The 16,671-nt window shown below is 39.7% G+C and overlaps 1 protein-coding gene across 4 annotated transcripts in view; it reads right to left on the bottom strand.

The window, feature by feature from the left end:
- TIAM1 (TIAM Rac1 associated GEF 1) overlaps positions 1-16,671 on the bottom strand; it is a 267,398-nt gene that overhangs the window by 46,664 nt on the left and 204,063 nt on the right. For all 4 annotated transcript variants that reach the window (XM_039520731.1, XM_039520734.1, XM_039520732.1 and 1 more), the window contains 3 exons: positions 13,694-13,864; positions 8,828-8,932; positions 4,082-4,163 (listed from right to left, as the gene is read on the bottom strand). In XM_039520731.1, the coding sequence (XP_039376665.1) occupies positions 4,082-4,163; positions 8,828-8,932; positions 13,694-13,864 (358 nt within the window). The remainder of the gene's footprint in view (positions 1-4,081; positions 4,164-8,827; positions 8,933-13,693; positions 13,865-16,671) is intronic.

Raw genomic sequence — 16,671 nt, 5'->3', positions numbered from 1 at the left:
TTAATTTTAAGAGTGCAAATGGCACAACTATATTTGATATTGGTGATTTTCTTTATCCATTACTTGGATTTAATATAATGTCAGCTCTAATGTGTGTATAAAATAAAATATATTTTATTAAATTTGTTTTATTTATTTATTATTGAGACTTACCTAAAAAAGGATATTTGCTTTTCTGAAACTTCATGACACCCTAGATGTGTATTATTCTTTTTTTCAAAGAAAACTTTTATGAATCTCTAGGGAGAGATGCTTGTTTGACATGCAATCAGCCATAAGTCAAGAGGAAGCAGATGTACTGGGAGCCTATTCTGACTCTATGACTCCCTGCAAAGTTGATGTTTATGGATGGCAAGTTATTCTTTCATTCATCATTAAAAAATCAGGGGCCAGCCCACAGGCCTGTGGCATATGGTCATTTATCACTTAACAGCCAATTTGGAGACCAGAAGCTGGGCTCCTCAACTTGGAATATAAATGGAATCTGTCAAGCTCACTTCATGCACCAAGGTTAGTGGGGAGAGAAACTCTGAATAAACTGAAGAACGGCCAGGAAAAGAGAAATGGTAACTATGGGCTTGTCCTCACTGCAGAGTTAATTCAAGTCCCATCCAGTTACAAAACCCCTTAACTCAAGTGTAGCAGTGCATTTAACTTGAGTGAACTGACCCACCGAGGCAACAGCACAAGTTAGCAGAACACACCAGCTGCTAGTCCAATCACTCTGTGCAGCTCAAGTGTTATTTTTCAATGTGTGCTCAAGCTAGACCAACTCCAGAGGCATTAACTCAAGTGTAGATCAGCTAACACTGCCTATAACATGGCTCTTGAAAGATGTAATGGGACCAAGACATTGATGAGATACTTGTGAGCTGTTTATGAGCTAGAGTGTCCCCTTCCAGAGAGAACCCAGTGAAAGTGGACAAGTTCAGCTGGAAACTCTCAGAGTTTACTGTAGGCCATCTCTACACTACAAAATTATGTCGACCTAACTTACGTCGCATACAGCCACTGCAGTTATTAGATCGCTTGTGTGTGTGCATGCTTGGCTCCTTGTGTCGGTGGTGCACATCCTTACCAGGAGCACTTGTATCGACCGTATTGTCAGTGTGGAATGGCTTCTGAAAGCCAGTAATAATCAAAGTAAGCAATGCAGTGTCTACACTGACACTGTGTCAACTTAATTACACTGACTGTAACTCTACTCTGCTCAGGGAGGTGGTGTTACTAAATCAGCATAGAGAGGCGTTGGCGGGAGCCAAATTTAAGTGAAGACACTTCCACAGCTAGGTCGATGCAAGGCAGCTTACACTGACCTGTGTAGTGTAAACCAGGCCTTAGTAGAGTTTCTCTCAACCATTTTGCTTGGGGAGCTGGGTTTGTCTGCCTTGAGTTGCTTTACCTTAGCAAAGTCATTTAACTTCTCTGCCTTTGATTCTCTAGCTGTTCCATGAAGATAGTAACACTTCCCTATCTTACAAAGGCACTGTCAGGATTAATTAACAGTTTGTAAGAAGATTAAAAGTGTATAAGAATTATTATGATGATTATAGCTGGAATTCTAGCAATAGCAACAGTTAATGTTGCCTACAATTTCAGTAATGACAACACTTCTTTAAATAACAGTTTCTCAAGCAGGCTGCACAAGGCACATGGAATTGTGGTACATAGTGTTAAAAACTTTAAAATGTGCAGTAAGTTCGCTTTGGATTGAATGAAGCACAGTAGTGAAAGCACATGATAATTAGGAAGCAGTCCTTTACAGAGCAACTGAAGGTGGTAGGACCACTGCCTCATTCAATACAATAGTTTAAGATCCTGCATAGGTGAATTCTATTGCTATCCAATTAACACAGGCGACAATTCAGCAAAGCATCCCTATTCATGGAAGCACTTATACAGGTGCTTAAATGCTTTCCTGATTTGGGGCTACAGTGTTGCCACACTATGGATTTAATAATTATGGTTTTTAAAAAACTAGGAAATTAAAAAAAAAAACTCTGTTAAGACAGCAAAGTTTAGGGTCCCAATGCTATAAAGGCTTACACACATGCTTAGTTTTCTTTTTTTTTTCATATTGTGAGAGGTCAGTAGGACTACTCACTGTATGTAAACTTAAGCACATGATCTTGGTAGGACTGTAAAAGTCAGCACTGTGTTAAAATTGCAAAGATTATGTTAATCTATATAAAGGCAAAGTCAAGCATTAAAGATTCAAATGCACTTGCAGCCTTAACTTTTGCCTCTCATATTCATGCATTTCAATATAGGCTTAATATTACAACATCACTTAATATTATCTTCACAGGACCCATGCCTTATTCAGAGCCCGATCCTGCTCCCATTAAAGTCAAAAGGAGTTTTGCTATTTCTTTCAATGAGTGCAGTAAGCATTATGACGGGTATTAATTGTCTGCAGGATCAGGCCCACCCATAAGACACATTTCCTGCCTCAAACAGCTCAACTGATCATTTTATTTTACAATAGTTTGTTTTCATTGTTTTCCCCTTTTTTATGTTCCTGCCGCTAAATAAACCCAAAAGGGAATAAAGACAAGCCCTTAACTATTAAAATCTTCCCAGGCACAACATAATTATTGAACCTGGGGTCATAATTGTGCTAGTTAATATGTATGTCTTAAATCTTTAGTTTTCAAATAGCAGCCAGTATTGTGGCTTTGCACCAGAGCTCAACATTCAAAATGGCCTACAGCTGTATAATAATCGGTTTTGGGATTCAAAATGATTCTATTCATTAAAACAGAATATTTGGATAAACATTAAAAGATGCGAATCGGGTGCCCGGGGGTAGCCTGCAAAAGAAATGTAAAAATACTGTAATTGCCTGACCAAAGGGCAATCTTGCCAATCTAAAGGCTTGTAATTTTGAATACTAAAAAGTTAAAAAAACAGATAAGACAACAGAGATTTTGCTAAAATGATATACAGAGTATCTCCCCCCTCTTTATAAATGTGTTAATATTATGGGGCATATTCCAGCTTCAGAGATGCACTGAGCTTTTATAGACTTCACTGGATGCCAAACTCGTGTATCCAAAGCCCGCCTATGCGGGACAAGATTGTGACCTGTCTCGGGTGCTTGGGCAGGGAAGTAAAGGGGCACAAGGGGCTTCCTTACTTCCCTAGATGATTACCCATGCTGTGGGTAGCAGCATATAGGGGAGAGCATCCTCTGAAGGGCCACTATATAACCCCCACACACGGGCAAGGAAGAGACTGGAGGAAGCCAGAAATGGCGGGGGCCAAAGGCCCATTCCTCTTGGTCCCAATGCACTGGGGGACATGTGATACATCATGCATAGAGATGGTGCTGGATACTTTCCACTTGGAGCAGCAGGGTATCCAGGAGGTAGGCTGTGACTCTGGGCTTTACATTAATGTTAATGCACACTAGGGAACTTTTAGTGCACACCAGCAAGGTTCACATGGGCCAGATAGTTTGCAACACATTGGTGTGCATTGGAATGTGCACCCCACCGGAGTGTACTACCACCCTCAATAGGCAAGCCCAGAGTCACAATCTGCTCCCCCATCTGCTCCTGCAGCAGTGCAACAACACACTGTCACTAGAGACTTACTGCAAAGCCACAATTTATCTTATAATACAAACATTAACATAACACATGGCTATTGGGAGAGGGGAGTTCTGCTCTACAAGGTTCTGTTTTTCACCATTGCAGGTGACAAAAGCACTCCGTGGCTCCATATCTCTGTGCCACATTCTTAATCGCAAGGATTTTGCACAGTATGTTCTGAGAAGCTACATAAACAAGAAAAAATTTGCCTTTTCTCAAATTATAACTTTCATGAGTGATCTGCACATACTACAGTTCATGAGCCAATGTGGACTCTGCATTCAGTTTGTTTAAAAAAAAAAAAATCCATCCAGCTTCAATCCAGCTTTTCATGGCTTCTCTTTCTCTAGATGACACAGGAGTCAGAGGTGCTTTTTTTATTTTGCTCAACAGTCCCTTAAGGTATTTTAATGAATTGTAAATAAGAGTGTGTTTGCACCAGGATTTGATAGGAAAAACAAAAACAAATCAGAAAGAAAACTTACCATAAAAATCAGAGGCTGTATCGGACTTCTCAATCTGAATGTGCTGTGTAATTTTTTGACAGATTTCAATTTCTTTGTATAACTGGACAGACAAAATATTTTAAAAAATCCATTATCACAAAAGGTTATACTGTTTGTCACCATTCTGAGCATATCTTTCTTTTTAATTAAAGGGGCAGAAGGGGAACCAGGGTCATTTATTTACTGCAGCCTTCCCTACACCTGTAAAATGTATTGCTGGAGCCACTGTGCTTTATTTTTAGAAACACTGGATTGTGATTAAAAGAGAGGAATGTGATATTTCTAGCGCTGCCTGCGTGCAAGTGGTTATATGCCAATGTCCATCCACCAGTAAAGTTCTGAGTGCACAAGGAATCCAGGGTTTGGCCCCCAGGTATTTCTATTTAATAGTCTGGGGAAATTCAGGGTGTGTAAGAATACGGATTTAAAAATAGATTTAAATCATTATTTGTATTGAAACTATTTTTTATTTACATGCTGCTCGTTCTTTACTTCTTCCCCATTTTATAGCCTGAAATTGCTGAGGTGGATTTATTTTATTTTATTTATTTCCTAATTGCTAGTAGAATGTCACATCTGACAGAGAGATTTCTCTACTATGAAGTTTCACACTTGAAATGCTCATCTAGGTCAGCAAGTCCAGTCTTCTCCTATCACAGGCAACCCCATCATATCATCCCATTTATAAATTTATCAAGCTCTATCTTAAAACTAGTTAGGTATTATTATTAACAACATCCTTACTGGGGGAACACCATAAACTCAAAACACAAAAATGATTATATGTGAAAGGAACATCACCTTCTAGTGTATCAAATTTCCACAAGAAAATAAAACTGAAATGGCTTCAACCAGGCTATGCTCCACCTACTAGGGATTGCAACTTGAACTCAGTGGGACTTGTGCTTTTAAATCAGTCAGATGCTTTTCTGTCTTTCTTTCTTTCTGTCTGTCTATGTCACTTATATCCCCCACACCCCATTACCGTAGGGTCTGAGCACCTCATGGTCTTTAATGTATTTATCTAGACAACACCCCTGTGAGGCAGGGCAGTGCTATTATTCCAGTTTTACAGATGGGGAACTGAGGCACAGAGAGGCTAAGGGACAGATTTACAAAGGAATTTGAATATCTCAAAATGCAGCTTGGTGCCTAATGGGATTTTCAAAAGCAAGTAGGCAGCTCACTGCCATTGAAATCAGCTTTTGACAATCCCACTAGGTGCCTAAAAACCTCTGTAAATCTAGCCCTGTAAGGGTATGTCTACACTACCTGCAGGAGCAGCGGGTAGCGATCGATCTATCGGGGATCAATTTATCGCATGTAGTGTAGACATGATAAATCGATCCCCGATCGCTCTCCCGTCGACTGCTGAACTCCAGCAGTGCGAGAGGCAGAAGCAAAGTCAACGGGGGAGCTGCGGCTGCCGATCCAGCGCTGCGAGGATGCGAAGTACATAATTTTAATTCTATATAAGATACGTCGACTTCAGCTACGCTATTCTTGTAGCTGAAGTTGCATCTCTTAGATCGATTCCCCCCACCCAGTACAGACCAGGCCTAAGTGACTTAGCCAAGGTAACTCAGGCTGTCTGTGGCTGAGTCGGGAATTGCACCCGGGTCCTCCACAGCCTAGACCTAACCACTGGAACATCCTCTCTCTCTTTCAAGACATCCCACCCTCAGATGACATAGAATCATATGATAGAATCACATGCTGAACTTTAACTATAGCTATGTATCTGGTTAAATACTTGCAGGATCTGAGTCTTAATTTTCAATATTTTGATTTTTGCCTATGGCAGTTTTTAAAAAATTCACATAAGAGACCCTGCTAGGAGTGGTGTTTGTTTGTTTAAAAAAAGAAGCAGCAGCATTTACAATCTTGTTCATTATCATCTAAAGCTGCAATAGTAGAAAAATTCAAATTAGTTTTACAAAGTCTCAACCTGATTTAAATCAAAGGTTTTTTAAAAAGTTATTTAAATCATTATGTAAATAACCTTCATTGAAATGATGCCACCCTAGAAACAAGTTTACTACAGATTCCTTAACTGGGATATTTTCACAACATAAAGTATTTCTAGTCCCCTTCCTCAATATGAATTGTGCCATCTAAACCAAAGAGGAAGTCCTGAGCAGCATAAAAGGCCAGAAACAAAGTGTGACTGGCATGTCTATGTGGGGGTAGGGAAGGCTGCACAGAAAATACTCATGTGAACGCTACACTGTCTGCAGACTACAGAGTACTGCTCCATAGCAACTTTCTCAGCAAGGGGTTTCCAAAGACATGGAACCAGGCCCTCAGCTGATGTAAAAAATCATAGCTCCATTAACTTCAACTCAGCGCCGATGAATTATACACACTGAGGATCTGGCCCATGGAGAGGAGGTGGGGCTTGCTATGGGCTCATGGGGCTCAGGGTGAAAAATTGCGGGGTAGACATTCAGACCCTCGCAGGGTCCCACAACTCAGGCTCCAGCCCAAACCCAAACCTCTACACAGCAATTTTTAGCCCTGCAGTCCGAGCCCAGTGAACCTGAGTCAGCTGACTTAGGATGGCTGTGGCCGAGCCGTAGGTCTTTTATCCCGCTGCAGCGTCCCCTCACGGACTAAATAGGAGCCCAGAGTTGTCACACTTCAATGGATGAGCACAAGCAGAGGGGCATCTTAAAGATGAGATTTAATAACCTACACTTTTATACTGCAGTCAGTTCAAGAGCCTCTTACAAAATTTATTATACTCATAATACCATGAACAACAGCATGGCACCATTTCATTATCTAGCAAGCCCAATCTCCAACTCTAGGTGGCAGTGTTTCCTCTTCGTTCCAGTCAGATTCTCTCTCAGCTCCCACTGTTTTCAAAAGATCAAGGCATTGCTATCTCCAGTAGTTTTTTAACTCTTCTCAAGCCTTTCATGTTCTTGCACAGATGTCATTTTCCTCTAAAGCTTTGTTCCCCCGCCCCCGCCCCTTCCTGTAACTCCTGATGCCTTCTCCCTCGCTCCAACCCAAAGCGCTCAGGCCTTTACTACGGAGTCCCTTGTTTCCCAATTAAAGCCATGCATTACTTTACAGAACAGTAACACCTAAATCAGATGGAAAGGAAAGCAGTTTAGCATATCAAGTTTCAGCCAAAAGAAACCTGACATGCTTATTTGCTCTAAAAAGCACTAAAAACAAATAAAAAATAAAAAGCAACTACCCTGTAGCGCAGCTAACACTAAAAAAACCCCTCAGGGTTACAAGTTTTAGCACATAACAAATGAAGCCTCCATGTTTGACTATAATTACTTCATTTACATTATAAAATTATGTTTTTGAAAATATAGATTTCAAATCTCTAATTTTGATTGAAAAATCACCTGGTTTATGAGGAAAGAAAAGAGAACATCTTAGCTGCCTCAGAAATTCTATTAAACTTTTTCTAAAGGAATACATTTTAAAAGCTGTTGATTAGAAGGAAAGTAGAGTTAGGCAACATTAATATTACATAACCCTGTAAATAGCTATTTGAGAGACTACAAAACTGAAGGCTTTAGTCAATTTTATTATAAGTTAATTGCAAGAGGATCTCTTCAAGAAACACCTAAATCAAAATAATCACAAAGATTTTGTAGTAAGCACACACATGTACAATACGACACATGCACTGCTGTCCTTCTGCTAATAGGTTAGGTCCTGGTCCTTCAGACACTTACGTGCATTGTGAACTTTAAGCATGTGAATAGTCCCACTGATTTCAAATTAAGATTTTAAAGTTAAGCACTATGCATAAGTACTGCAGGATCAGGGCTTTATTTTTCATAGACTCTTGGATGGCTACATCAGCCCTATGCTACCCTGGTGCTGGGGGAATTTCCCAGAAGGCTGTTCTGATCCCTCTAAGCAGTGAAGGCCAGGATCTGGCTCCTTAACATTTGAGTTTCCTGACTTTTGAGTGTTTCATTTCTCAGTTCTAATGTGCCATTAATGCTATTTCTCCCTCATTTAATTTCTCTATTTTGTTTTAAGGGTGATAATGGTGGTGGAGGTTAAGGGTGTTGTTCCATCCCAGCACATCCTTAAGTCAGGTATCATTAACAGAGACATCCTGAACTGACAGGTGTTTGAGGGTTTTTTAACTGATTTTTTTACTGCAGCAGTTTTTGAGATATACAAATTCAAATATTCCATTTGAAACACAGGAGGAAAGCAATCTGATACCATTTGAGTTACTCCAGAGCCTTTTTATCTCAATCTCCACTCCCGCCCAACAGGGGGGGAAAAAATCATCTTTGAGCAGTGTCTAAGTATGGAATGTTTTGACACAAAAGAGATTTCTTTGAGCAAACTGAAAATTAGGAACGTTAGAAAAAAGGGGCATTAGAGTGGAAGTTCCAATTCAGCATTAAATATAGTGGTTGCCACCAGTGACGGTGATTTTATTACACACACACTGAGTACAAATCCACTCCGTCAACAAGAAGAAATACTTGTTGAGATTATTTTATAGGATGCAAATAAGGTTATTTATAAGGTGTGGCTGTTTGCTATGGACTGCAAGGCACTATAGCTACAAGGTGACTTTTGGTCTACAAAATCAAAAAGCCTAACTCCATGTACTACAAATATTAGATAATTGCATCTGGATTTAAAATTGCCTTGATTAATGCAAGTGAATAGCTAATAGTGCCCTGTAAACTAAAGTGTCATTTAACACTGTTCAGCAATTAGCATTACCAATTCATAGATGTCCTCTTCTGGCTTTGGTACATAAAATTGCATCTGGTTTTCTATCAGGAACTTAAGACGCAGAAAGTGAGCGGAATGATCCAGCTGATATGTCTGCAACAAACAGAGGAGACACTTTAAGAGAGAAAAGACAATGACTACAGTTATATACAATAAAACAAAACCACATATGTTTAAGGAGAAAATAGACGATGACACCATGGGAAAAAAAAAAGTTCTTTATGTTTCATAATAGGTGTGAAAATTTTGTAACCTAAATAGAGTCTGAAAGTTTCTTTCTCCTCCCCTTCCAAATTAGAAATGTTCACCTAACTGCTTATCAGTATTTCATAAGTAATGCTATTACTCTAAGTACCACCTTCAATTTTGCTTATTTGGCAATTCTATCCTCACCCACTCCATACTATTATAGAGATGTTGCGCACAGTATTAATGCAAAGGAATTAGACCATACTTCCTGTATGCAAGTACATTTAAAAAAAGACAAAGAAGAAAATATATTCTGGCTAACAAAGAGAAAGATACAACATGAAAGTAGTTTCTTTCTGAACCTTTTCATAGTTTAACATTGAGGCATTCTGTGATAAGTCTGCAAGCAAGATTATGCATAAAATATCCACCTCAGTGCTTTAGACTGTACACAGCACACAGTATGCTAGCTTAAAAAAGCATGAGGATGACTCTAGGGATGCACACTGGATTACTTCCCAGTGGAAACACCCTATGTCACTTTAAAGACATTATGGTTAGCCGCGAGTACGGCATTTGACCTGGGAGATGGTAATGACCTTTCCTCTGCACAGTTAATAAGCTTAAATCAAACTGAGGTTAACTCAGTGTGTAATCAAAATGCATTAGGGCAATGACAAACACAAAGGATGTATTCAAAAGTTACTTTGCAAAGTTAATAAGTTGTTGACTAGCACCCGATGTGATTCACAAAGTACATCCCTCACTGTTATTTGTGGAGTCCTATTATATTCACTATTTGTATTCAGAAAATAGTCACAAATCCCAAACGTTTCCCAGATATTAGTACAATTGATCTGAAAATTTGTACAGGAATTTAATAATGTGCTATTTGTTATTTTAGTGTTGTAAAAATTTCAGCTATCCAATCACGAAGCAGAAGCAACAACCTAGGACTTAGGTGAAGAACCACACATCATACATAATGAATAATGCACAGCAAATAGCTACCGTGAACTATTTAAATATCAGCCTATGGATTTTTTTCATTTATGAACTTGCAGTGGATATCTAGAACCAGGAAAGAGTCACACACTGAAAAAGGACCCCACTTGAAACAAATATTATTCACAACTAATTAAATCAGATCTATTGTTGACTTTACATCTAAATCTGTCTAATTTAAACAGATGAAATTATCACTACATAAAACTGAGTATCAAATTGGACAACCATTGTAATTTAGACAATATATCAGAAATAAAATATACCACACAAAAAAATTGCGAAATAAGACATCCTCATTCTACCGAAACTTTTGTGAGATCAGCGTTTATCAGTTTGCCATTTTATTTGCAGCCTATTTATACTACCTCTCTCACACACACACACAAAAGAGATGAATGGTTGTTTTAATTGTGCAGAATAATAAATCAGCCAGACATCAGTTTCTGGTCAGATTAATCTACTCTCACCAGTTATCAGAGGAGTCAATGATGAGAAACCTGCCACATTAAACAGTGTCTGGACCTCGAATCCAATCACAATACATTTATACACCTGCCTTGTATTCTGAGAGTGATCTGAAAATTTAGATTTACAATCAGGGGGCTCTCTGATAAATCTCAATGTGAGACTGGATATGGAACGTATAGATGCCACATTGTGTAAGACATTTAAAACAAAACTGGACAAAGCAGCACAAAAGTATACTATCGGTAAAAAAAAATCACATACTGACAGAGAAATGGAATAGATGACCCAGTAGCCATCTCTGTCATTCTGCGATCTCTTGTGCCTTGTGTACATTCTGCAGCTCATTCAACATCAGAGATGTCTGCCTGGCAGTTATTGACAGAATGACATGCCAACAAGATTTAGCCTGACGTTAAATGGAATCTAATAGAGTTTAAGATCCAAAGAGACATATACTGCCCACGCTTCTGTGTGTTTGTAGCTTCCAAACAGCAATACTAGATTTCTTCCTATTCCACGAAATATCCTTATAATGATGTTTCAATTTTCCTGAACACTATTCAGAAATCCTATAGAAATCACTGAGTGTATATGTTAATCCGTGGGGCTGCTATCATCTTACCACAGCAACTTTCCCCATGGACAGCCTGATCTATAGCTCACTGAAGTCAATGAAAGCCTTTCTACTTATTTCAGTGGGTTCCTAATCAGGCCCAAAGAAAATTGTAAGTGTATCTATCTTCTTGCAGGTGATTTTGGAGATGTTTGATTAGAATCATAACCTTTTTGCTCACCATCTCAAAGATTAGGACTGAGGCAAATGGAGAGATTTTGAATGCAGTATTGAAACCATGAAAAAAATCCACTAGCAGAATATTGTTTTGAGCAGTGTCAATTTAGATTTCTCCTCCTAATTGATTTTGAGGACAGAAAACAGGACAAAATTGTTGGTCAACTTCAGTAGATGGTCTTTCAAATCCAGAAATTTCTACACCATGTTTGTATTCCATTCCTTAGTGGTGCTTATTTGTTTCCATGAATCTCTGAGAGATCCCTGATTTTGATAATTTGCAGAAGAAATAGAAGGGTCAATTGATAATCTTGATCATATATTTTGATCCAGATGGCATTTCTTAGAAAATGTATTAGCCTTGGCAGATACATTGGGCTTATAGAATGGCACTTCATTCAATTCAGGAGATATAAGTCCGCACCTTTGGAAACATACAGTCATTATACAAATATCTATCTATACTTATATATGCTTTTACATAGATACGTATTAGTATGAAATACTTAAATACACACACACAAACTGATGTTTTTTTCTTGGCTTCCAAATGACATCACTTGTTAAATCTTAGAGAAAACCAAACCATCTTAAAAATAAGCCCAAATACTAAAAATATTTTTAAAAATCCTAAAACGCGACGATTACACACAAACAGCAGCATTCGCAAGAAGAATGCATTATTCTGCAAATATTCTACTGCATTTTGAATTATCGGATAGAATAGTCAAGATCAGTTTAATGACATGAGTAATCTTAACTACATCTACAACATGAAGAGGTTTATATGAAATGTAGATCTTGAAATGTTTACTATACCAGAACTTGACTGTTTCTCAGATGGCAGATGGCAAACTGATGTGAAATGATGTGGATCAGATAGTAAAAGGAAAAAGAAAGAGCTGAATGCAAGAGACAGAAGAAAGAGATTGATTATTAAATGTTATAGAAAAGAATGCATCCATCAGTATTATCCTGACTGACAACTATTATGGAAAGGAAGGAAACAGATATTAGCTCTAAATAAACCCCAAACCACAAAAATGCAACATGGACCAGATCCTTAGTTGGTGTAAATGGAAGTCAGTGGAGTTCCACCAATTCACGCCAGCTGAGGATCTGACCCACTGAGTTAATCACTCTTATCCAGAAGGAAAATATCAGCCCTAAAAATAAATCATTACTAATAGTGTATCACTAACTTCCCTATTATGTCTCTCTCGTAAAAATGGCATCTCTCCCCGACTACAATGAGGAGCTTTCAGAAGCTGCAGCAGTCTTTAGAAGTGCACCTGGCAGCGAGCTGAGTACAGTGTATAATTACCCAAAACAAAATGCCTTTCTTTGCACCTTCCAGCTCTTTAGAAGCATACGCAACGTATCTTTAAAACTCCCCAAAGTTAAGTTGTTAATAGATCTTGATATTTTAAGTAAAAAGAAGCCCCAGAACAGCGTTTTAGTTTGCAAGTTAGCTGGTTAGTAGAACACATTATTTGGGCACTAGCACTGAGAGTATGGGTTAGATTCACCAAAGCTATAAACTTCATTTCCTGAGATTTGGAAGTTTAAAGCTCTGGAAGCTTTTAATAGCCAAGCTTGCCCAATTTTTTATCTGAATGATTTATTTTGAAAATTAAATGTGTTTCCAGTATATGGATGTAGTTCCCTTCTCTCCTTCCCTTCCCCACACTGAATGAAACTGACTCTGCAACATGGGTGTATACAGATAACTTTTTTTTTTTATTCCAGTGACTTCATATTCTTTTTGAAGTTCTTGCTTTAGCTCTCAGAACACTCCTTATTTGGCAGGCAGATGACACCTGAAAACTGGGAGCTACTTAGCAATTTGGGAAATGGGTGATGTCATCACACTTGTATGAGGGGAGGCAGGTAACGTGAGAGTTTGGCAGGAGCTAGCTCTGTCACGGGGAAGCAGGTGGGGTTGGTAATGGGAATGAAGAAGGCAGCGTCCCCTATCATGCGGGTTTTCAGCAGCAGGAAGTTCTTTTGGGTGGCTTGTCAGGGGAAGGGAATAGAGATGTTGGGGGAGGAGGTGAATTGCATGCAGGTGTGTCATCTTGGGAAAGGATTGTAAAGGGCTTGGTGGGGATGTCACGTGAAGGCAGTTTATAGATTCACTGTAGTATTTTAAGAGAAAAAGATAACTAACAAAAACACAGACTTTTCTTTAAAAAAGCTAAACACTAACTTTAAGGATTTTGTTTCCTATTCAATGTGATGCAATTTTACTAAACAACTCAGTGTTATTGTGATTTTACACCTAAAGTCCAACTGGTCTGTTAAACACTGTATAACAGATTTGTTCATGAAATGCCTAAAAACTGGAAATGAAAAAAACACCTTCACTGAAAAGTTCATTTCAAAAAGTGCACCTTTACCTTACAAATCATTTCCAAGACATCTCTTGTGGTGTCACCTGGATGGATGACTGTCAAAGCAGGCTGGTTATTTGGCAGGCAGAACCAAGATGGCGTAAAATACTCATGAACCCAAATATCACAATCAGGATTATGCTGATGGGTGCTGGTCAGTGCCACTTCTTTTTCCCTCTGAATAGAAAAATCCATTAATTAAAACATTGATGGTAAAATATCGTCCATCTCTTCTTCAATACCAAGTGTAAGGAAGCCAGTATGCTGTACTATACATACACCCTACTGGGGAACCCGGTTAGAGGGAAGACATTTTATTCACAAACCTAGACTAAGAGCCTGTCTATATTAGAACGTTTTGCTGCTTTAATTATGCTGGTACAGATTAAAATGGCAATTCCACCCCCCTACTTCCCCACTCCCCGCAGCGTGGAGACAATTTTACTGGTATAAATGTGCTTATACCAGTCCAGCTTACTCTAGTGTGGGAAGAAGAATAAGCTATTGTGGTATAAGGCACCTTTATACAGGTATAACTGTGTCTGTGCTAGGGCTAATATTAGTATATCTATATTGGTTAAAAAAAACCACACCCACGATCAACATAATTACACCAGTATAACTCTTCTAGTGTAGACCAGCCCTTAGTGGATGCTCAAGTAGCAATGGAATTGCAGTTTGTATATTGCAATTTGGACTGGAAGAATTTTGGGCTTTTATTGTACATCACAATAACAATATAAATGGAGTTTCACTATAGTCAAGTTCAATACGTAGGTGGTAGGAACACAGGAATTCCCATACAGAATTATACCGGTGGTCATCTAGTCCAGTATCCTGTCTCCAACAATGGCCAGCACTAGCTGCTTCAGAGGAAGAAACTGCAGCAGGGAAAGTTTCCTCCTAACCCCCAGTAGTTATAGGTTGCATGAGGGCTTCATATCCCTTCCAAAACTTTCTTTTTAAATTGTATCTGTGATCACACAGCACTAATTAAAATACCCACGTAGTTTCCATTTCTTGGGACAGACAGATACAAATAGACCAGGAGATATGGAATATAACAAGCAAGAAAGGCTGATCTATGGATAATACACTGGATAGAGAATCCGAAAATTTGGGTGCTGTTCCTGCCTCCACCACAGACTTTCTGCAGGACACTGCTCAACTCATTTAACTCTACTGTAGCCTAAGTTTCTCCATATGTAAAATGTGGATATGTAGTGGGGTGGCTACCCGCTCTTGCCCTTTGGGGCTTTAAAACAGCCCTGGGAAGGGGCTTTAGGCTGGGCTGATTGGGGAAGTGGCTGCAGCTGGGGCCACGCCCCAAACAGAGCTACAGGGCCTTATAAGAAGGCCAGGGAAGCCAGAAGGAAAACAGTCTCTCTCTGTATTCAGAAGGAGATGGGCCTGGCTGCAGGGAGCTGAGACAGAGTACCTGAGTGGAGCAGGGCTGGGGAAAGGCTGAGGAGCTGGGGAGCTCTGGACTGGAAAGCCCCAGGCTGCGGCCTAGCACAAGGCCAAAAGGGTACTGGGGGTTGCAGGGGGCAGCCCAGGGGTAGGCCAAGGCAGCAGGTCCAAACCCTCCTTGCCAATGATGAACAGGCTGATACTGCAGTCTGCCCCAGGACGTGGGGCTAGAGAATGACTGGCAGTAGCCAACACTGAGGCAAAGTGGGGATAGTAGAGTGCGGGTCCCCCTGGGAGGGGGAGACCCAGTTAAAGAGGCACTGGGGTCCTGGGAGGGACACGGGGGCCAGGAGAAGACAGGTGGATCACCGGCCTGCAGAGGGCGCGCCGAACGCTGGACTGAGCTAATTCCCGGAGTCACCAGCAGGAGGCGCCACAGGGGTGAGTCCGACCCGTTACAGGATAACATATCCACTCTATGGGGGAACTGTGAGTTACATTCAGCAGTGAGTGTAAAGCGCTTTCAAGTCCCCAGATGAAAGATGCCACACAAGTACAAGTGTAAAGGTTAAACTACAAACACTGTGGGTAAAATTCTGACCCCATTGAAGTCAATGCAAAATGCCTATGGAGTTAAATGGAGCTATACCTATGGGTATTAGGGTATATGGGCATAATATAAAAAAAGGACTGATGTTAAAAATTAAGGCTCCAATGCATCACAACTCCCAGTTACCTAACCAAGCACAAAGAAAACAGCTGACGGGGCTCAGGTTTCTAGGTATTACAGGATAGCACATCCCAGTGTTCATTTTGAATTGTCTCTCTTCTGTAGGTTGAAATTGAACATTTTTGAGCAAGTGACAGAGCTACACAATTCCTGTTCGCTGCAAATGAAGTTTCACAGCTAAATCCCTACTCACTACGTTAAAAATGTGCTCCTTAGCACCGGCTTAACAGTGTTTTATAGCTGACTTTCCTCTGGGTGCTCGGGAAGGGGATTGTGGTTGTTTTCGGAAAGCTAAAAGCCTTATGGCGGCGCATACAGTATTAAAGCTAAATATGGAGAATACTGTACTTTCCAATTGCAATAATCCTAAATTAGCAGTAGGTTCACATAAGTCCTTTGCCAATTACAATTAACATTACCAAGGCCTGTTTATTGTATATTAACATACACAGTTGCATCATCACCTCCATCTGCTGAAGTAAAAAACTTAGCACATGGCAAATGATGACAGTATTATGAACAATATGAATGCCTACGATAATTAGTTATATGCTAAAACTAGTAGGTTAAGAATCTTCCTAAGGTTCACAGTCCTTATGAGTTCTGCAACTCCAGCCACAGAATGGATTGTCCAGTGGATCCCTGTAGCTATGACTGCAATGACTCCATCCCATTCATGGCAAGATGTTAGTGTGCATAGGGTGCAGGCCCCATCTTGCCCCTCCGTGCCTGGTAGAAACTACTACAGGCAGAATTGCTGTCATAGGATCTGCCTCCCTATCAAGATTCTACCTCATCTTACTAGCACTGCAAGAATGTACTTTATTTTCAAGTAGGCAAATAA

The sequence above is a fragment of the Mauremys reevesii genome, linkage group 1 (genome assembly GCF_016161935.1).
Source record: "Mauremys reevesii isolate NIE-2019 linkage group 1, ASM1616193v1, whole genome shotgun sequence".
Classification (NCBI taxonomy): Eukaryota; Metazoa; Chordata; order Testudines; family Geoemydidae; genus Mauremys; species Mauremys reevesii.
This window is presented reverse-complemented; position numbering and strand designations above follow the sequence as displayed.